Here is a 23,182-nt window from a genome sequence, read left to right on the forward strand (position 1 = left end):
AAGATTCTTTACCGTCTTAGCCACCTGGGAAACTAGGATGTCCCCATGTGTAGGATGCGGACACTATTCACGGCTGTGTTAAGGACTGGATGACTTAATAGCTCAAGGCGCACAGTGGCCACCAACCGACGTCGGCCTTCAATAACACATGTCACATCCCCTACAATAGAAGAGGCAGTTTTGCCTATTTGGTCCCATACGGGCCTCCAGCTTCAAGCTCAGTGTCTGTTTCCAAAGTGCCGGAGAAGAAACGTTGAATGAATGACAGAATCCGCTCAGTTACGATTACTTCTGCCTTTCCAATGTCGTGCCGCAGGTGCAAAGGCAAAGAAGCACACGGAAAGGTCGTCCTTTACGGGGTCAGACTTGAGGTCCCCAGCGACGACAGCGTCTGCAGAGAGCGCGGAAGTCCACACGCGCGTAAGGCGCGGCACCTTCCCGGAACCACCTGTGCGCCAGGCCGGAGCGGAAGCGCCCCGCGGGCTGGGCTCGCGGGAGACCCAGCGCATGCGCGGCGCGTCAGCGCCCGTTCCTTCCGGCGGCGCCGCCCGGAAGCCTTGGCCCCGGCCCCTCCCCCTCGCCGGCTCGGCGGTGCGTGCGGGGCCGGCCCGGCGAGGAGGCGGGACACGTCGGCGCTGCCGCCTCCGCCGCCGCCGCCGCCGCCCCTCCTCCTTCTCCAGCCGGCGCGGCCGCCGCTTCCCGGCCGAGTACGAGCGGCCCCGGCGGCCCCCGGCGCGTCCAGCTGCGCGGCCCCCCGCCCGTCCCGCCCGGCTGCTGCCCGCGTCCACCCCGCCGCGATGGCGACGCGCTCATGCCGGGAGAAGGCGCAGAAGCTGAACGAGCAGCACCAGCTCATCCTGTCCAAGCTGCTGAGGGAAGAGGACAACAAGTACTGCGCCGACTGCGAGGCCAAAGGTAGCGCGGCGCGACCCTCGGGCCGGGGCTCCGGGGTCCCCTGCTCCCGCCGGGCCGGCGCGGGCCGCCCGGCAGGTGCCGCGGCGGGTGGGGCGGCCGGGCGGGCCGCGTCCTCCGTCCGGGCGCTGCGGGGCTGGGCGGCCGCGGCAGCCCCTGGCCGGCGGCCGGTCCTCGGGGCAGCCCTCGGGGCAGCCCTCGGGTGGTCCTCCCGGCGGTCCTCCCAGCACTCCTCGCCCGGGGCGCGCTCAGCGAGGCAGCTGGGGAAGGGCTTGAAGCTGGGCGTTCGTGCTGTGTTCCAGCCTGGATTTTGGCCCGAATGAGAAGCGGTTTCGTTAACGTGAGTCTTCTTGGACGCGGGGCTTCTGTGTTGCTGAAGGTTTTAATTCGATTCTCTCCGACCGGCTAGTCCGCGGGAGTCTATATGTGGACCCTGGTCTTTGTGTCTCTTGAACGTCGAAGGGGTGTTCTTCAGATCCAGACATGAGAGGAACCTAATTTTAGTTTGTTCAGTTGGAGGGCTTCTGCCTCAGCCTTTGAAATAGACACTCTATTTTTAGCCTATATGTTTCGGCTTTGGAGAACTGATGTATATTTAATGTCTTATAAGTAATCTCACGGGAAACACGTTTCAGAGTTTTTTTTTTTTTTTTTAAACCCTCATACGGGTAGAAAATGAAACCCGGCGTATTTGTGAATTCGTGAGAGACCAGTGGTTCTCCGGAGCCGCAGTCAGTCTCTGGGAAGGTAATTGAAGAGTTCTGCATTGTTTGACCTCGACTTTTCCTGAAGCTTTCCCGTTCTTTAACGCTGTGTAAATGAGTCAAGTCTCAGTGGGCAGGTGATGCTTGACAAGACTCAGCCACACGCCATTGGCAGGTTCCTTTACTACCGTGACGGTCCCCGGCTACTGGGAGGTCATGTGACTGGACTGGAACCGGACCGTTGATGAAGCACTTTTCAATATCATAGTAAAGTCACTTGGGGCCAACCTTTCAGGCAGAGTTGCACACGCCCGATTATTGCACTAGTATTTGTTTACCTGATACGGGTTACGTGTGTGGTTTTTGGAGAATGAATTCCTTTCTGTATTGAGGCTCTATTACTCATCACTGCACTAGTGAAATACTGGAAAATGGGCCTTTAAAAGGCCAGTATATAAGTTTAATTGTATGCATTTTGAGTAATTAATCATATAGTTAGAGATGCTAGTATTAGATCTCTTCATTAAAGATTGAATAACAGTTTTAGCAGTTCCCTTTCTTTCTTTATAGAAACCATTCAAAAATAATTTTTGTTCAGATTTCTTTCTGCCGAAAGGTACTTTGTAAAGTCAGATTTTCACTAATGCTTCTTAAAATAATTTATAGGTTTAGAGAAAGCCATTGTTTACAACATGTTGACATTTGTGTTCATGGCTTTTGAGGTGGGAGAAGGATATAATCAGGTTCTTCGCACATTAGGACAAAACGTTTACTTTTTCTGACGTGAGAAATAGGGAGTAGTAGTATTCCTCACATGTTGGATTGCTGCTGAGGTCAGTAGATATGTATTGAATAGATGTCTTTTTTATTTTGGTTTTGTTTGGTCCTGTGTGTGTGGTTTTGTTTTTGAGAAGTGGAGGAAGTGGGACAGAAGAGAGTACCGAGAGCTCAAGGATGTGGTTGGTGTGAAGGGCATGAGCCGCAGTCAGGATTTAGAAAGGTCAGCTCTTTTTCCTGATGCTACTGAATCTAGGATCGTGTTAAGATGATCTTCTAAATTATTTCATTGTTTCATCTTGGTCCTTCAAGGGGAAAACAAAGCAAATAGTTCAAAGCACTTATTGGTTGAATGAAACAATTTCATAGTTGTAATAATTGAAAAAAATTGAGATGGTGAGGCAGTTGCTATGATTAAATATATTTTGTAAAGTTTTTGAGTCTTTGGTATGATCTAAGGGGCTCTCTTAGTAGAAATCTTGGTTTATTTCTTGATATTGGATTTATTATGTATACCAGATGACAGGGCTTCTCACGTGGCTCTAGTGGTAAAGAACTATTCTGCCAGTGTAGGGAGACATAAGAGACCTGGGTTCGATTCCTGGGTCAGAAGGATCCCCCTGGAGGAGGGCTTGGCAGCCCCTTCCAGTATTCTTGTCTGGAGAAGCCCATGGACAGAGATGCTTGGCGGGCTACAGTCCATAGGGTTGCAAAGAGTCAGACACGACTGAAGCGACTTGGCACGCACGCGCACGTGCCAGTTGACGTAGTAAATGTAGGTAGTGAAATTCTGATTGTACTTTTTAAAAAAATTCGAGGATAAAATTGTTTTATTTAACTGCTATTGTTGCTAAGTTGTGTCCACTTCTTTTCTAGTCCCATGGACTGTAGTCCGCCAGGCTCCTCTCTCCATGGGGTTTCCCAGGCGAGAATACTGGGGTGGGTTGCCATTTCCTTCTGCAGGGCATCTTCCCAACCGTGGGATGGAACCCATGTCTCCTGCAATGGCAGGCAGATTCTTTACCACTGAGCCGCCAGGGAAGCCCCTGGAGGATAATTGCTTTACAGTTAAATGTGCTTTTGAAAGACATGCTAAGGGTCTTATTTTTACAGCTCAGTTATTGTAAGTGGTTCCATACTGTATATGTGTATTGATGTTTTTTTTTTTTCTTCACCGCCTAACAAACTGCATCAAACTTTTCATGTATTTTGAAGCTATTTCCTAGTTAACTTAATTTTCATTCTTAAAAAGTATGCTCCCCCCGTGGGTCTTTGTACCAGAACTAGACTTTAGGGCTAGAGATTTCCCTGTTCTGTTGCCTTATACCAACTGGCAGAAGTTTGTCCCTTGGATTTTGACATTTTCTTACTGGGTCACCAGTGTGTGCTTCCTGATTTGATAGTATTTGGGAAGGGAGGAAGGAGCAAAGGATGGCATAGGTGCCAGTTTCCTGCTCTTGGTCCTACTCTTAGCGAGTCTGTTGAGCGACCGGAGAGTAAGAGCAAGCAGATGGTGCCGCCCTTCCTCCCTGAGGCCTCAGTGGGCTCTCCACGGGACTTTGAAAGCAGTTCTGTCGGTGACTAGTTGGCGACACTTCATGGAGCAGGGAGGATTTAGAGCCCCTTGCTGACTTAAAGTGTACTCTTCACTGTTTGAAGTATTTATCATCTGCGCTAAATACTAGCTGTCAGTCTGAGCATGTATAGGTCGGCATGAAAAATGCATCTCTTGCCTTGTAAGTTTTGGGGTGGTTGGAAGCAGAAGATGCTTGAACCCTAGAGACTGCCTGGTATGGAGAGGTTACACTCTTGGCCCAGATCAAACACGCATTTCTTCACTCCACAGTCTTGACTCGAGGACACACCACTAAGCGCTGTATCAGATTAGCGCTCTAAACGTGCTGCAAGACCCTAAGGGAGCTTGCTTGGTGGGCGCTGCATTTCTGCGCGCGAGCCCTCTCAGCACACGCGCCGCTTCAGAACCGCGTGCTCAGTGCACTGGAGCAGTGCGGTGAGCAGCGCCGCCCTGGCCGCTTGCGGCGGGCTGCCGCTCTCCGCGCACCCAGCTTGTGTCCCTCGGCGGTCTTCACAGCTCCTAGAGCGCTGTCCAGGGCCTTGGCATATGCGCTTTTCTTTTGCCCAGGAAGCTGACAGTTTTTTATCTGGTCAGTTGACCTGTCTTCCAGGTTCTGCTTAAGTGTCTCTTCAAGGGAATTGATTCTCTCTGATCTTCCCAGGTTAGATTAGGCTTCCATTTATGCATGTGAGAGGCACCTTGAGTTTTTTATTACACTCACCACAGTTGTAATTAAACATTATTTGGGTAATTATTGGGAAATCGGGGATTGGATTGCAGCTCTGAGACAGAAGGGGCCTTGTCTGCCTTGTTTTGCCTTGTAGCCCCAGTCCTGGGCACAGCAGGTGAGATGCAGCTCAGCAAATACCTTTGAAAGGGTGGATGTGAAAGCACAGAGCTGAGGACAGGCGGCAGATATGGGGATGAGTGTACCCCTTTCGGCCTGCGGGTAAACTTTGTTGGCAGAGTAATATCTCTGCTTTTGAATATGCTGTCTTAAAGCACAATCAGACTTGGCAGTGACTGGTCAGAAGACGGACTGGAGTGGCGAGAGGTAGCCACCTGGTCACTTGGTTATAACAGTGGTCCCGGCCAGAATGTAAGAGGACGCAAACTGTCTTAAGGTGAATGTCAGCGGATAGGAAACGGAACCACTAGGGCCGTCATAAGATCTGTTCAGAAGTAGACCCCTTACAACATTGTCGAAAGGGCTGGAGGAGCCGAAGTCAGGGAGCCTCTCCTGGCCTTCTGATTTCAAGGCCACACACGACTGCCTCTGCCACCACTGCCGCGGCGGCATCTCTCCCTTCAGCTGATTGGAGAACCAGGCTGCTGTGGCCCGTCAGTGCCTGTTGGACGTATTTGTCGGCTGTCCTAACTCTGGAAAGATGGCAGCTGCCAAGCCTGTGCCATCCACGTGCCCGACACTACAGACCTAACTTAGGTCCAGGCCTCTCGCAACAAGGGAGCCTAGGCTTTCTGACCTCTTCACAAATTAGAAGAGTGAAATGGAGTTGTGAGACCCAGTCCTAGAGGCCACTACAGGCAGCTGAGGCTGGTGGACATTTTTCATTAACTGTTACTCTAAAATAGGTTTATATAGGAACCCTGAAATAGCAAAGTAATTCTTACTAAAAAGTACAATTCACCTATAGGAACTGGTGTTTATCATGATGTTAATACTTGCAGGATAAATTTAGGTAAGCAGAAGTCTGTGATTATAATTTCTCTAAGTTCAGGTCAGTTCAGTCGTGTCTGACTCTTTGCGACCCCATGGACTGCAGCACACCAGGTCTCCCTGTCCATCACCAACTCCCGGAGTTTACTCAGACTCATGTTCATTGAGTTGGTGATGCCATCCAGCCATCTCACACTCTGCCGTCCCCTTCTCTTCCCACCTTCACTCTTTCCCAGCATCAGGGTCTTTTCCAGTGAGTTAGTTCTTTGCATCAGGTGGCCAAAGTACTGGAGTTTCAGCTTCAGCATCAGTCCTTCCAATGAATATTCAGGGTTGATTTCCTTTAGGATTGGCTGGTTGGATCTCCTTGCAGTCCAAGGGACCCTCAAGAGTCTTCTCCAACACCACAGTTCAAAAGCAGCAATTCTTCCGTGCTCAGCTTTCTTTATAGTCCAGCTCTCACATCCATACATGACTACTGGAAAAACCAAAGCTTTGACTAGACGGACCTTTGTTGGCAAAGTAATATCTCTGCTTTTTAACATGCTGTCTAGGTTGGTCATAGCTTTTCTTCCAAGAAGCAAGCCGTCTTAATTTCATGGCTGCAGTCACCATCTGTAGTGATTTTGGAGCCCCCAAAATAAAGTCTGTCACAGTCCTTATTGTTTCCCCATCTATTTCCCATGAAGTGATGGGACCGGATGCCATGATCTTAGTTTTTTGAATGTTGAGTTTTAAGCCAACTTTTTCACTCTCCTCTTTCACTTTCATCAAGAGGCTTTTTAGTTCCTCTTCATTTTCTACCATAAAGGTGGTGTCATCTGCATATCTGAGGTTATTGATATTTCTCCCAGCGATCTTGATTGTAGCTTGTGCTTCATCCAGCCCGGCATGTCTCATGATGTACTCTGCATATAAGTTAAATAAGCAGGGTGACAGTATACAGCCTTGACACACTCCTTTTCCTATTTGGAACCAGTCAGTTGTTCGATGTCCAGTTCTAACTGTTGCTTCCTGACCTGCATACAGATTTCTCAGGAGGCAGATCAGGTGATCTGGTATTCCTATCTCTTGAAGAATTTTCCGCAGTTTATTGTGATCCACACAGTCAAAGTCTTGCTTAGTCAGTAAAGCAGAAATAGATGTTTTTCTGGAACTCTCTTGCTTTTTTGATGATCCAGCGGATGTTGGCAATTTGACCTCTGGTTCCTCTGCCTTTTATAAATCTAGCTTGAACATCATGGTTCACGTACTAGCTTGGAGAATTTTGAGCATTACTTTGCTAGTGTGTGGGATGAGTGCAATTACTGGTCGGGGCCTAGACTTGGATTACCATGATATTGAATGGTTTGCCTTAGAAATGAACAGAGATCATTCTGTCATTTTTGAGATTGCATCCAACTACTGCATTTTGGACTCTTGACTATGATGGCTACTCCATTTCTTCTAAGGGATTCCTGCCCGCAGTAGTAGATATAATGGTTATCTGAGTTAAATTCACCCATTCCAGTCCATTTTAGTTCGCTGATTCCTAAAATATCGACGTTCACTCTTGCCATCTCCTGTTTGACCACTTCCGATTTGCCTTGATTCATGGACCTAACATTGCATGTTCCTATGCAGTATTGCTCTTTACAGCATCAGGCTTTGCTTCCATCACCAGTCACATCCACAGCTGGGTGGTGTTTTTGCTTTTGCTCCATCCCTTCCTTCTTTCTGGAGTTACTTCTCCACTCTTCTCCATGTTGGAGAAGTAGCACATTGGGCTCCTACCGACCTGGGGAGTGCATCTCTCAGTCTCCTATCTTTCTGCCTTTTCATACTGTTCATGGGGTTCTCTAGGCAAGAATACTGAAGTGGTTTGCCATTCCCTTCTCCAGTGGACCATGTTTTGTCAGAACTCTCCACCATGACCGGTCCGTCTTGGGGGGCCCTACATGGCATGGCTTATAGTTTCATTGAGTTAGATGAGGCTCCGGTCCGTGTGATCAGATTTGGGTAGTTTTCTGTGATTGTGGTTTTCAGTCTGTCTGCCCTCTGATGGAGAAGGATAAGAGGCTTATGGAAGCTTCCTGATGGGAGAGACTGACTGAGGGGGAGTCTGGGTCTAATGGGCGGGGCCATGCTCAGTAAATCTTTAATCCCATTTTCTGTTGATGGGTGGGGCTGTGTTCCCTCCCTGATATTTGACCTGAGGCCAGTAATGGTGCAGGTAATGAGGATAGCAGTAGAAACAGTGTCAGACTTTTATTTTTTTGGGCTCCAAAATCACTGGAGATGGTGATTGCAGCCATGAAATTAAAAGATGCTTACTCCTTGGAAGAAAAGTTATGACCAACCTGCATAGCATATTGAAAAGCAAAGAGATGACTCTGCCAACAAAGGTCCGTCTAGTCAAGGCTATAGTTTTTCCAGTGGTCATGTATGGATGTGAGAGTTGGACTGTGAAGAAAGCTGAGCACCGAAGAATTGATGCTTTTGAACCGTGGTGTTGGAGAAAACTCTTGAGAGTCCCTTGGACTGCAAGGAGATCCAACCAGTCCATTCTAAAGGAGATCAGTCCTGGGTGTTCTTTGGAAGGAATGATGCCAAAGCTGAAACTCCAGTACTTTGGGCACCTCATGTGAAGAGTTGACTCATTGGAAAAGACTTTGATGCTGGGAGGGATTGGGGGCAGGAGGAAAAGGGGACGACAGAGGATGAGATGGCTGGATGGCATCACCGAGTCGATGGATGTGAGTTTGAGTGAACTCTGGGAGTTGGTGATGGACAGGGAAGCCTGGCGTGCTGCGATTCATGGGGTCGCAAAGAGTCGGACACCACTGATCGACCTAACTGAACTGAACTGAATGAGGATAATGGGGACCTCTTTCAGAAGGGGGTCTGCTGCACTCAGTGCCCCCGACCCTGCAGCAGGACACCGCCCACCCATGCGTCTGCCAGTCTCCTGTGGGGTCACTGCTCCTTTCTCCTGAGTCCTGGTGGACAAGGTTCTGTTTGTTTCTTCCAAGAGTCTGTTTCCCAGTCCTGTGTAAGCTCTGGTGGTTCTATGGTGGGGTTAATGGCGACCTCCTCCAGGCGGGGTTATGCCATACCCAGGTCTCTGCACCCAGAGAAGAGACCTATCAATCTAAAATTTCTCTCAGAATGTTAAACTTCAGTCTGATGCTCTGTTCCCAGAATTCTGTGGATTCTCAGGTTTCCCTTTTTGATTATGTGTAAGTTCTGATATTGGAGCTGGTATGGAAACCATGGGTCTCTCTGACTCATCAGTTTATAACTTTGGCTGCTTTTCTCCCAGTTCATCGTCTTTGTCTTCCTTTTTTTAAATATTGAAATGTTCATCCTGCTGCTGCTGCTAAGTCACTTCCGTCGTGTCCAACTCTGTGTGACTCTATAGACGGCAGCCCACCAGGCTCCCCCGTCCCTGGGATTCTCCAGGCAAGAACACTGGAGTGGGTTGCCATTTCCTTCTCCAATGCATGAAAGTGAAAAGTAAAAGTGAAGTTGCTCGGTCGTGTCTGACTCTTAGCGACCCCATGGGCTGCAGCCCACCAGGCTCCTCTGTCCATGGGATTTGCCAGGCAAGAGTACTGGAGTGGGGTGCCATAAAACCATAATTCAAAAAGATGCATATATCCCGGTGTTCATTGTAGCACTGTTTACAGCCAGGACATGAAGGCAACCTATCCATCAACAGATGAATGGATAAAGAAATTGGGGTACATATACACAATGGAATATTACTCGGGCATAAAAAGAAACAAATTTGAGTCTGTTGAATTGAGGTGGATGAACCTAGAGCCTGTTATACAGTATAAAGTAAGTCAGAAAGAGAAAAACAAATATCGTAAATTAATGCACATACATGGAATCTAGAAAAATGGTACTGATCAACCTATATCCAGGGCAAGAATAGAGACACAGATGTAGAGAAGTGGCCTGTCAACGTGGGGGAGAAGGAGAGGGTGGGGTGGGCCGAGAGAGCAGCGTTGACATGTGCGCTGCCACCTGTGAAGGAGATCGCCCGTGGGGAGCTGCTGCGCGCCGCAGGGAGCTCAGAGGGGTGGGCCGCCGGGAAGGAGGCTCAGGAGGGAGGGGATATATGTAATCTTAGGCTGATTCACGTTGCTCTGTGGTGGAAACAAACACAGCTTTGTAAAGCAATTATCCGATTAAAAAGAACTGGTTCGCTTATAAACAAGTGAAATATGTTAGGAACAATACATCATTTATGGTGAATGAGTATCTAAACATCAGCATTTTGTAGCCTCAAAAATAAATCAATGATTAAAAAGTAGTTACTATAAAGTATAGGCTTTCATGTTTGATTTCAGTACCTAAGTGAATTTGTATCTTAATTCTTGCTGTACAAGATGTATATATAGCCCTTACTGACCTTTATAGACTCCAGCCCGTTCTCTCTGTAAGGCAAAGTCAAATAGTTAACATTGTAATTCTATACATTATAAACTCCAGCCTTTTCCTTGCTGCTGCTGCCATTACCGGTCTTTTCCCTGGATAGAATCAATTCATTTTTCTCTTCTCAATAGAGGAAGATCAAAGAAACTTGGAAGCCATTTTGTTTAAGTTGCAGTTATTATCAAAAGTGTTGACTGTGTTACATTCTGACCACTGTAAAAAGTTGATTTAACAAACATATAATTTTTGTTGGTAAGTCAGTATTTTCTGGGCACTGCAAAGGTCAAGTATCATGTCAGGTACTGTCAAATGTGCTAAAAAAGTTCTGGATGTGGTCCATAAAGTGGTTAGGGAGCTCAGTAGGTATGAAACAATGATCAGGTAATTCTAATCTATGTGTAGATTATAGATTCATTAGAAATTTAGTATTGGGAGAATTCATTGTGACTTGGAGAAGGTAAAACTGTAAAGTTGAAAGTTCAAACAAACAAAAAAATACGGTTATAGATACACAAATTATATAGTGCTTCATTCTTGCCAGCCACTGGTGTAATCAAATATTTATCAAATATTTTACACATATGAATTGACATATAATTAGTCCTCAGTATAATCTTTTGAAGTTGGTAATACAAGTGAGGAAACTGAGGCACACAGAACTTAAGTAACTTTCCCAATGATACCCAGCTAGGACATGGTAGAGCCAGGAATTTTTTCATGAAAAAATTTTTTGATGGCTACCATATATTTCAAGTACTTTTCTGGGAGCTGGGAATGAATCGAGGAACAGGTAGGTGAGGTCCACATTAAAGGATTTGCTGGTCTGTTGGAAGCAGGATTGATTCCAGAGTTGGCCCCTGACTGGCATCCAGGAGCTTGGATGTGGAAGGGTCTCATCACCCTAAGTGATGTCGGTCACTGCGCCTAAACTCATTAGGCAAATAGTATGGTTTCTGCTGGACACCTGCTTTTCTTCTGGGAGTCTGGAGATTGCATGTGGGCTAGGCAAGCTCCCAGGTAAAAGCCCTAGGCACGGAATCTCTGATGAGCTTCCCTGGCTGGCAGCCTTTCACATCCACTGTCAGAACTCACTGCTGAGAAGTATTTTGAGTGCAGCCCCGCCGGAAGAGGACTTCTGCACACCTGTGCCTGATTCTCCCGCATTTCGCTTTTTGTACCCTTTCCTTTTGCCAGTATGCTTGGTATCCTTCTGCTGTAAGAAATCGTAGCCATGAGTACACGTGTACGTTGAGTCCTGTGAGTCCTCTTGGTGAAGTAGCGCACTTGCGGGTAGACTTGGGGACCTTACAACATTATTGATAGTGTGTATTTTCCTCCAGTATATTGGCAGACGCGACTTCCCAGGTGGCTCAGTGGTTAAGAATCCCCCTGACAAGCAGGAGATTCAGGTTCACTCCCCGAGTCAGGAAGATTCCTCTGAAGGAGGATAAGGCAACCCACTCTAGTGTTCTTGCCTGCGAAATCCCGTGGACAGAGGAACCTGGGGGGCTACAGTCCATGGGGTCGCAGAGGGTCAGACACAGCAACAAAACGACGACAGTATCAGCAGACAGTGTCAGCAGAGCACGTCAGTGTTTCAGCATATCTCAGCTATCTCTAGAACCCAGCCTAGGGGTATCGGCCAGAGGAGCAGGTATAAGCATTAGAGGAAATTCCCAGCTTTACTGGATGAGATGGAGTTGGGAACCTGGACCATAGAGTCAAGATTTTGAACCTGGTAGATTTAGCTCCAGAGTGTGTGTTGCTAGCTGCATGTTACATGCTTGAAAGAAAACATATGCTTTTGTAGTTGAAATTTGTGATAGAAGAGATTATTTTGCGGGAAGAGATTATCACCTTCAAGCTGACTTAGGGGCTTCCCTGGTGGCTCAGTTGCAGTGCAGGAGACTCTGGTTCAATCCCTAGTTTGGGAAGATCCTCTGGAGAAGGAAATGGCAACCCACTCCATTAGCCTGGGAAGTTCCATGGACAGAGGAGCGGGCTACAGTCCATAGGTTTGCAAACAGCCTATGAACACAACTTAGCAACTAAAGCACCACCACCAAACATAAGGTCTTCGTCAGAGAGGTTATTGCTAAATGTATTCAATTGTGGACAGTCTTTATTTTACTTTATCTCTTTGCATTTAATAGCATAACCAGCCTGACTTCAAAATACCAATTTCAACAAAATAGAATTTTTTTTTTCTGATCACTAAACTTTATTCTATGAATTGATCGAATCGATAGAGAAGTCCTTTAGTGTTTTTGTTTCGAAGGGGGGTCTTCCACATAACTTCTTTGTTTTCTGTTTCTGCAGTTACATCCTTAGGTCAGGTACTGATTATCTCCCTGTACCATAGAATTAGCATGGTAGAATTGGAAAGCAGTGTCCTTGGGTAAGTTAGTAAAGCCAGGTGTGAGTCTAAGCTTTGCTTCTAGACTCTGCTAGAAGGGACAAGCAGGGACAACTGCTTGGTGACCAGTTGTCCCTGTCCTTGTTGAGCCTTACTGCAAAGATTTATTTCATCTCCCTCATGGTCTGTGCTGGTTCCTAAATTCCCTGCCTCTTGTTACTTCTATGCTAGTATTTACTATTATTGTTAATTAAAAACTTGTTATTGAGGGTCTGTAATTATTACTGAGGGTATAAAATATTTGGGGGACTTACTGAACTTTGAATCATGATCAGACTTTTATACTTTCTAAAGACTTTTCACTGATGACTTAGGTCTTGCTGAGCAAATTTACGTGTTACTATTTTTAATTAGCTTCAAGGCATATCATGTAGCTAACAGGAATATTCTTTACTGGTTGAGAAGTCCTTTTATGTGGAACCTTTTCATTTTACTGCTTTCTTGGAGTAGAGTAAAATCAAAGCAATCCCCACCTCTTCCAGTCAACTACTAAAGGCAAGGTATGCTTTCAGTCATCATTTTAAAGAAGAGACCTGTAGGTGCGTTTTCAGTAAGTCATGTACATTTGGTAGTGTCAGTGTTTTTTGCCTAAGATGTTACATGGAGTTTTGTTAACTGTGAATGGCATTTACCCATAATATCATATAGAAATGACTTTTTGAAAGTATTTTGCTTAAAACAAAATAGGAGCTTACATGAGATGCTGTTGGAAATATGTGCTGATTTCATGTTCACATGCATTTCGAGTGGTAAATGTAAGGACTTTGAGGGTACAAAGGGGAGATAATTATAATCTGGCTAGTAGTCCTCCATTCTTTTCACTCCCTGATCCACAACTTTTGTTCTTCATTTTATGAGATCCAAGTGATTGCTTCTAAGAGTGATTGATGACAGATCCTCAGATGTTTCCCACTGATCTTTTTTAAAGCGTGCATTTCAAGTGATCAGCTTGAATGCAAACTTAAAAAGAAAATCAAAGGAATTTTTAAAATTTTGTAACAATTCATATTTAGGATAGCTTTATCTTCCAATGTAAGAAAATTTACAAAAAATTATGATTTATTCTGGACTTTAAAAAAATTGAAGTATAGTTGGTTTATAATGTGTTTCAGGTGTGCAGCATAGTGATTAAAACTAGCAGAAGTATATTTACTGAAGTGGAATGATCATCACTAGTATATTAATTTCCTATTGCTGATACTAAAAATCATCACAAACTTAGTGACTTAAAACAACACAAATGTATCATGTTATGTTGGAGGTTGGTGTCCAAAATGAGTCTTACTGAGCTAAAATCAAATGTGTTCCTTTTGGAGACTCTAGGGAGAAACTTTTCCAGCTTATAGAGGTCACCTGGGATCCTTGCTTCTTGGCCACTTCCTCCATCTTCATGGTGCTGTCTTCAGATCTCTCACTCTCTGCTTACGTCACTGCCATGATTATGTTGAGTTTACCTAGATAATTCAAAAGAACACCATCTCAATGCCCTTAATTATATCTGCAAAGTTTCTTTTGCCATGGAAGGTAACATATTTACAGATCTAGATACTGGATGTCTTTGGGGTCATTGTTCTGCTTATTACATACAAGTGGATTTGTGATAAAAACTTATACATTGAACCTAGATTTTTATAATAGGTACTGCTTGGGATACACTTAAGAGGGCATAAGATGGTGAAAGTGAACGTTGCTCAGTCGTGTCCAACTCTTTGGGACCCCATGGAATTCTCTTGGCCAGAATACTGGAGTGGGTAGCCTTTCCCTTCTTCATGGGATTGTCCCAACCCAGGAATCGAACCCAGGTCTCCCACACTGCAGGTGGATTCCTTACCAGCTGAGCTACAAGGGAACCCCATAGGAAGGTGAAGTGAATACAGTTTAAGTTAGACATTCTTGCAGAAATTATTGTTAAAATCTCTGAAGCACTTGAGTAGTTTAACAGTTGCAACATGACCATTTAAGTAGAAAATCCTTAGGAATTTATTTTTAAAAAGTATTAGAACCAGTAATTGAATATATCAAGATGATTATAGAAAAATTATCCCTATATACCATCAACAAACAGTTGGGAAGTAGAAATTGAAATTACCATTTGCAATTTATAAAATCTGAAAATGTAGTGATAAATGTAACAAAATAAATGCAAGACTTGTATCCTGAAAACTGCCGAAGACTGGGAGAAATTAAAGAATACCTAAAGAAATGGAGAGATACACCATGTTCATGGATTAGAAGACACAGTCTTTTTAAGATGTCAGCTCTCTCCAAATTAACCTGTAGATTCAACATGATTGCAGTTAAAATCTCAGAAGGCTTTTTCTGGTGGAAATTGACAAGTTGACTCTAAAAGTTATAAAGAAATGCAGATGAGACTCCCAAATCTGAATAATTTTGAAGAACGTTCAGTTTTTTATATAAACTGACTTCAACAGTTAATATAAAGCTACTGTAATCAAGACAGTGTGGTATTGGTCTAAGGACAGACATAGATTGATGGAACACATAATTTAAATAAATAGACTTACATATACAGGTCAGCTGTTTTTAACAGAAGTGCCAAGGTAATTCAGTAGGGAAAGGGTAGTCTTTTAAACAACAACAGAATGTACCTCGAACTTTATATTTAACTCACACTAGGCATGAAAATGTATTTGAAAGGAATAATAAAATTAAACCAGCTAAAACTATAAAAAACTGATCTTTTCCAGTCCTCTGACCACTGCTCAAAATTCTCAAAGCCAAGCTTCAGCAATACGTGAAGCGTGAACTTCCAGATGTTCAAGCTGGTTTTTGAAAAGGCGGAGGAACCAGAGATCAAATTGCCAACATCTGCTGCATCATGGAAAAAGCAAGAGAGTTCCAGAAAAACATCTATTCGTGCTTTCTTGACTATGACAAAGCCTTTGACTGTGTGGATCACAATAAACTGTGGAAAAGTCTGAAAGAGATGGGAATACCAGACCACCTGACCTGCCTCTTGAGAAACCTATATGGAGGTCAGGAAGCAACAGTTAGAACTGGACATGGAACAACAGACTGGTTCCAAATAGGAAAAGGAGTACGTCAAGGCTGTATATTGTCACCCTGCTTATTTAACTTCTATGCAGAGTACATCATGGTAAATGCCGGGCTAGATGAAGCACAAGCTGGAACCAAGATTGCCGGGAGAAATATCAGTAATCTCAGATACACAGATGACACCATCCTTATGGCAGAAAGCGAAGAACTAAAGTGCCTCTTGATGATAGTGAAAGAGGAGAGTGAAAAAGCTGGCTTAAAACTCAACATTCAAAAAACTAAGATCATGGCATCACTTCATGGCAAATAGGTTGGGAAACAATGGAAACATTAACAGATTTTATTTTCTTGGGCTTCAAAATCACTGTGGATGGTGACTGCAGCCGTGAAATTCAAAGACACTTGCTCCTTTGGAAAAAAGCTATGACAAACCTAGACAGCATATTAAGAAGCGGAGGTATCACTTTGCTGACAAAGATCTGTGTAGTCAAAGCTATGGTTTTTCCAGGAGTCATGTAGGGATGTGAGAGCTGGACCGTGCCAAAGAATTGACGCATTCCAATTGTGATGCTGGCAAATGCTCTTCAGAGTCCCTTGGATTGCAGGGAGATCAAACCAGTCAATCCTAAAGCAAATCAACCCTGAATATTCATTGGAAGGACTATTGCTGAAGCTCCAACACTTCTGCCACCTGATGCAAAGAGCTGACTTCTTAGAAAAGACCCTGATGCTGGGAAAGATTGAGGGCAGGAGGAGAAGCAGGAGACTGAAGTCAAGTCGCTCAGTTGTGTCCGACTCTTTGTGACCCCATGGACCGTAGCCTACCACGCTCCTCCATCCATGGGATTTTCCAGGCAAGAGTACTGGAGTGGGTTGCCATTTACTTCTCCAGAGGATCTTCCCAACCCAGGGATCGAACCTGGGTCTCCTGCATTGTAGGCAGACGCTTTACCATCTGAGGAAGCAGGAGGCTGAGGATAGGATTATTGGGTAGCATCACTGACTCAATGGACATGAGTTGGAGCAAACTCTGGGAGATAGCAAAAGACAGGGGAACCTGGTGTGCTGCAGTTCATGGAGTTGCAGAGTTGGACAGGTCTTAGCAACTGAACAGCAATGTTGAGCAAGAAATTAAGAATATAAACAATCAAGAAACAGAATTTGGCCCCGGGTAGCTGAGGTGCGTATGAAAGGAACGAATTCAGTGAGCCCGGAGGTTTGCATCTTCCATACACAGAAGAATGCTACATTCCTTAGCTTGATATCTGGTTTTCCTTACTTATCAGTAATCTTTGATATTCAGACTGCCTACCCGCTTTGTTTCAAACTTGTGTATACTATAGCCTTGTGTACACAGAAACTGTATACACAACTGGATAGCGAGTGTATACAGAAACTGTTTCCAGGAGGCAGGAGAGGGAGTCAGGCTGTAGCTTCCTCGGAACAGTTTCTCAGGGCTACTGAGATGTTGTCTCCTGGGCTCAGAGTCCTTGACGTTCCCACCAAATAAAATAAATCTCTACTTTCAGGTTGTCATTAATTTTTTTAGTTGATGGTGACATGGATTTCTTTTCTGTTTTAATTAAATTACTATTTTTATATGCAAAGGTCACTAATCTATTGCTGCTATTCTTTACCCAATATTATCAGTTTAAAATAAATATTTTTATCCCTGTGAAATGGTGCTCAACTCTTGTACAGAAGCAGTTTTCCCTCATTAATTAATGAAAATTAGTTGTTATTTGGAATTTGTTTTTTAGTGGAGACAGTGATTTCACTTCCATAGATAAGACAAGGCTATCAGGTGTTTGCCTTTCTTTGGGCCTTTATCTCTTATCTCCCTGATTTTGACTGTTCTTAACTGATTTGTTAAAATATGCCTGAAAGCAACAGGAATCTGGTTTTTACCTAAAATAAATAGAGGACTTCCAGATTGTGGTCTGGCTGCAAGATTGAAAGGAGCTTCAGGTCTCCACTCCATCTAAACAAGAAGAAAAAGCTGAGCAAGCTGAACAATCAACAGTTTTTATTAGATCTGTCAGAGAAGTGAGGTCATAGGGCAAACTGCAGTCCCCCAAATTGCAGGGATAGATGAATATAGAGAATCACAACTTCCATCACAATTCTGGGAATCAGAACTGTACTGCTGCTGCCGCTGCTAAGTCGCTTCAGTCGTATCCGACTCTGTGCGACCCCATAGACGGCAGCCCACCAGGCTCCTCCGTCCCTGGGATTCTCCAGGCAAGAATACTAGAGTGGGTTGCCATTTCCTTCTCTAGTGCATGAAAGTGAAAAGTCAAAGTGAAGTCGCTCAGTCATGTCTGACTCTTAGCGACCCCATGGACTGCAGCCTACCAGGCTCCTCCATCCATGGGATTTTCCAGGCAGGAGTACTGAAGTGGGGTGCCATTGCCTTCTCCGAAAATCCAAACTGTAATTGATGAATTGCTGGAGGACTCCAGGGGGACTCAATAAATAGGGAGGGTCATATATGTTTGTGAGTTCTACCTCTAGAAGCTCAACACAGTAAATATGGGAGAAAAGCTCCTAGTGCTTCTGGCTGAAGAAGAGGAGGGACTGTTTAGAAATACACCAGAGTGCTCTGTTTTTTACTGCAAGGTAGACCCTGGGGAAAAACTATTTAAATACAGCTTAACTGACCTGGGGGAAAAGAGGCGCCTCTCAGAGCCAGGCCCCAGACCGCGTGATGACAGGACCGGGAGGAGATGAGAGATTTGGGGCTAAAGTAGGGCTCCAAGGGGCTTCCCTCGTGGCTCAGACAGTAAAGATGGAACCTGGGTTCCATCTCCGGGTTGGGATGATCCCCTGGAGGAGAGCATGGCAACCCACTCCAGTTTTCTTGCTGGGAAGTCCTATGGACAGAGACGCCTTGGTGGGCTACAATCCATGGGGTCACAAAGAGTCTGACACGACTGAGTGACTAAGCACAGACCTGGGCGACAGAAATTCCTAACTCTAGCCATCTCTGGAAATCCCAGTGCCTGCCTAGTCTAGCTAGCCGTCCTGTCCCCCTGAAGGAAGGGTGGCAGAGACTGAAAGTATTGGTGAAGTTCCCAATACAGAGGCAGAGACTCCTTGGAGAACTGAAACCTAATCACAGAGCTATGGAATGCCCCCTTCCCCAGCCGTTTCTTTTACCCAGCACAGCATCAAGAAAAAATTGCAAGGCACATCAACAGGCAAAAAATATCACTGAAGTTCTTAATTTTCATAGTGAAACTGTTACCAGATATTTGAGGCACAGTGATAGTCTGCAGCCCATAGCCTGTGAGAGATAAATGTAATTGGAAAAATATGTAAAAATAGCATCATACGTTTAAATGAATGTGTGGAACATATGTGTATATATTAGTGAGTATATAACAACTGAGAAGGAAATGGCAACCCACTCCAGTACTCTTGCCTGGAGAATCCCATGGAGGGAGGAGCCTGGCAGACTACAGATCATGGGGTCACAAAAAGTCGGACACGACTGAGCGACTTCACTTTCACTTTCATATAACAGCTGAAGTTACTATATGTTCAAATTGAATAAAGCAAATCACATCAGATTGTTTCAGTTTGAGTGTAGAGGGAGGGTATCAGTCCCAAACAGTGCTTACTGTTACGTCACAGCTAAGAAACAGATCTTCAGGCTAGTACCACTCAGCTGAGCTTTAATCTTTGGTGAAAGTCCCTCAGTTGTGTCCGACTCTTGTGACCCCATGATCTGTAGTCTGCCAGGCTCCTCTCTGTCCATGGGATTTTCCAGGCAAGAATACTGGAGTGGTTGCCATTTCCTGCCGCGGGGGATCTTCCTCACCCAGGGATTGAAGCTGCATCTCCTGTCTCCTGCATTGGCAGGTGGCTTCTTTACCAGCGGAGCCGCCTGGGAAGCCTAATCTTTATGGTCGACCTTGAGCATTCATATTCAAGTTACTTTTAGAATTCACATGAAGTGAGGAGCATTATGCTGATTAGAGACATTTCATACTTGTATGTGTCCCCTGAAAACATTTAAAGTGGAGAGTGTAATTATTCTTTATGTTAAGCCTGGGTTTAGTATCTCTTTACTAAGTTTAATGAGGAAAAATTTGGGAGGAGGGCTCTTCTAAGTTAAAAGGCACGTCAGAGACATAACTGAACACAGTGAATGGTCCTTGAGAGGATGCTTTTTTTGAAAAAGTCCTTAAAAAATTTTTGTTTTTTGGAAGCATGGTTGTGGGAAGTAAAATAGGTAGCATTAGATGACGTTGAGAACTTACTGTTAATTTGGTAGGTGTTGGTAATTGTGATTATGGAGGGAAAATTCATATTTTTTAAAGCTTCATTCTGAAGTTTTTAGGAGTGATGTCTTTGCCTGAAATTACTCTTAAGACACTTCAGCACACAAAAGATAAAAATATAGCAAAAAACTACCAATTGTTGAATCTGGGCATTGGGTATGCGGGTATTCATTGTGCTACTCTCTGTATTTAGAAAACTTTGATAATGAAAGTTAGGAAAAAAATTCTAGTTTTTGTATCTAAGAAGTAAATAAGCTGTCAGCAAATAAGGAGGATTGTTCTGGACTTAAAAAATGTTTAGTTCACTTTGATCTGCATTTTTCCCCCCTTCAGTTAGAAGACTATACTGTTAACTAGTCTTGACTGACAATATGTATCTGGACATTTATGTAATCGCGTACTGAATGCATATTTTTCAACATATATCATCTGTTCTGAACATACTCAGAGGATATGTAAACATACCAGGAGAACAAAAGAAGTTAAAAAAAAAAACTTCAAATAAATTATTATTACAAAGACAGAGTGATTAAGGAATAAGTAAGTTAGCCGTTGGCTCTTTATGGTAGACCCTAGTCATTTTTGGATGCTGGATCAGAAAAAGGATTTATCATGCAGCTGTTTAAGTACTGACTAGCTGTTTTTAAAAAGCATCTGAAAAAGTAGTAATGAGTGTGGTACTAATTTTACTTCTTCCTCATCCTATTTTTTTTTAAGAACATGGTGAAAAGAACTGTGGCAAACCTTGAAAGTGCACCAGAACCTCTGATGCTGCTTCCTAAGTTGTATTTTATGCAAGGGTACCTGAAGAAGTATTCCTGTCACATGTGTTCTAAGCACCTGTTGTGTGTTAGGTACAGTTGCTAGTTGTCATACAGATTGAAGTTGTATAAGGCACTATGAATCCTGACTCAGGGCTTTCTGTATTTAAGACTTTCCATAGTAGGGGATAGAAAAAGAACTAGCGTTAATTTAAGCAAAATAGCATTTTTTTTTTTTTTTTTAATCAGAAGAGGTGGGAGGCTTGCACAGCCAGTTCTTGAATCTGCCGCGGGACTCAGTTCTTGAACCTCTTCACTTCTGTTCGTGTTTACGCCTTTGCCAATCTCATCCAGTCCCCTGCTGCAGTTATTGACTGTAAGTGGTGACTCCCCCTGGCACATCCCTTCAGACAGAAAGCCCCCAGCCCAGAACTCCACACGGGTCTGTCCCCCTGCATGTGCTGTTCATTCAGGGCCTCCAAGTTGACACGTCTTAACTTAATTCATCTTTCTCCTCCCCAGGCCTGCTCTTTGAACAGTCTTCCCCATCTTGCTGTGCCCTTGTGCTCAGTCCCAGAACTTTGGAGTTGTCCCCTGCAATAGCTAAAATAATCTTCCAGCTTTATTCTTGCCTCTGTGGTCTGTTCTAACCCAGCTGCCAGAATGATCTATTTAAAAAGTCAAGTTTAGGTAGGTAGATCCTGTCATTGCTATACTTGAAACCCTCCATTGTTTTTGCCTGTCAGAGTAAAAACCAAAGCACTCTCGGTAGTCCACGCCGCCCACTCAGCCTCTGAATATACTAACCAGCTTCTTCCCTGGTGCCTTTTTCTCTCTGTTTGGAATGTTCTTCCTCCAGGTGTGCATGTGGGCCTGGCCTCCACACCTTGGTTAGATTAGGTCTTCATTCAGTATGTACTTATTTTGTTTAATAGTTGTCTTCCTTTCTAGAATGTAGATGTCAGGCATTTTTTGTCTTTCTTATTCACTGCCTAGTATACTTCCTGGCGCATAAGTGCTTGGTAAATATTTGTTGAGTGAGTAAGATGAGGCGCGTGCTCGGCTTGAGAATGCTGTATGCTGCTAGTTTAAGACATTATTTATGAAATGATACAAGCAGCATCTGCAAAGCTAATTTGTCTCAGTGGTCTTGGAAGTATTTCATGCAGTATCTTAAGTGTTTGATGAAGATCACTGTGATTTTGGTGATTCTTTTTATGGAAAATAAGGCCTCACCCAATATTTGTCTTTCTTTTTCTTTTTTTAGCTTATGTAAAACTTTGTTTAGTTAGGTTTGTAAAAGCCACTGGCATTGAATACTGGAATCACATATTATTTTCGTATGTTTGAGGTTGTTTTAGTAGAGCTTCAGCACTGCAAATAGAATGCTCTAGGTGTGTTGGCAGAAGTGCTTTCATACAGGAAATTAGGTCCTTGTGAAAAGCCTGGGAGGGGCAGGAAAGTCAGTCCCAGATCACAGCAGAACTGATGCATCAGGGAGCTTCACGCCCAAAGGCTGTCCTTGGGATGTTGAGTGTCAGAAAACAACAAGCTAGCTGTGATCCTGGGATTAGAAAGCTGCAGCTGCCCTCCTACACATACCAGCTGGTACTGAAGTGTGGGGTCTTCCTGCCATCCATGAAAACTGGTCCTTCTCACCCAGGACTTGATTGGATATCAGACATTCTACCATCTGGTTTTCTTGCAGAAAAACAGTGAGAAAGGCAGGAAGATAGTCTCCACCTCACTTTGGCTTTCAGGTATTGATTGCATAAGTGAAAGTTGGTCAGTGGTCTGACTCTTTGTGACCCCATGGACTATACAGTCCATGGAATTCTCCAGGCCAGAATACTGGAGTGGGTAACCTTTCCCTTCTCCAGGGGATCTTCCCAACCAAGGGATCAAACCCAGGTCTCCCGCATTGCAGGTGGATTCTTTACCATCTGAGCCACCAAGAAAGCCCAAGAACACTGGAGTGCGTAACCTGTTCCTTCTCCAGCGGATCTTCCTGACCCAGGAATCGAACGAGGGTCTCCTGCAATGCAGGCGGAGTCTTTACCAAGTCAGCTGTTGATTGCATGAGTGCATCTAATTGGTAGAAAGAAACTCATTCTCATTCAAAAGTCTGACTGCAAAGGAATATGAGAAATAAAGCTTTTTTAGCTCTCTGTCCTCTGGCACACCAGAAGTTGGGTCGAGTGGCCGTGGTGTAAGCAAATCAATACTGTCTCCATGGCTTCTGTCTCAGCTGGTCTCAGAGTGAGCAGCGCACCCACAGCCTGACCTGGGAAAACGAGCCCAGCCTGGCAGACAGCTTAGCGCCTTGCCTTTGCTCTCTGTGTCCCTGGGCCTGGGGCCTGGCTCTCCTCACACGCTCTCCCCTCTTCCCCACTCTGCTCACTGATCCATCGGCCTGCGCCTCGGCAGCTCGCGGGCTGTGTGACCTGCTGTCTGGCTTCCTGAAGGTGGAGTCTCTGCATCATCATCCAGGAGTCCGGGGCCGTGTCCCCCTGTGGGGGTTTAGTCCTGGAGGCAGCAGGCTGTGGGGCCAGCAGTGGGCTCTTCTCCACGGCCAGGAGGGGGCAGGCTCACCAGGAGGGAAGTATGGCGTGTGTGGGTGATATTTTTTAAC

At 44.7% G+C, this 23,182-nt stretch overlaps 1 protein-coding gene across 4 annotated transcripts in view; it reads left to right on the forward strand.

Annotated features, from left to right (window-relative positions):
* SMAP1 (small ArfGAP 1) overlaps positions 579-23,182 on the forward strand; it is a 180,919-nt gene continuing 158,315 nt past the window's right edge. For all 4 annotated transcript variants that reach the window (XM_018058822.1, XM_018058824.1, XM_018058823.1 and 1 more), the window contains exon 1: positions 579-915. In XM_018058822.1, coding sequence (XP_017914311.1) covers positions 798-915 — 118 coding nt within the window. In that variant the 5' untranslated portion in view covers positions 579-797. The remainder of the gene's footprint in view (positions 916-23,182) is intronic.

This window comes from Capra hircus, chromosome 14, assembly GCF_001704415.2.
Source record: "Capra hircus breed San Clemente chromosome 14, ASM170441v1, whole genome shotgun sequence".
NCBI lineage: Eukaryota > Metazoa > Chordata > Mammalia > Artiodactyla > Bovidae > Capra > Capra hircus.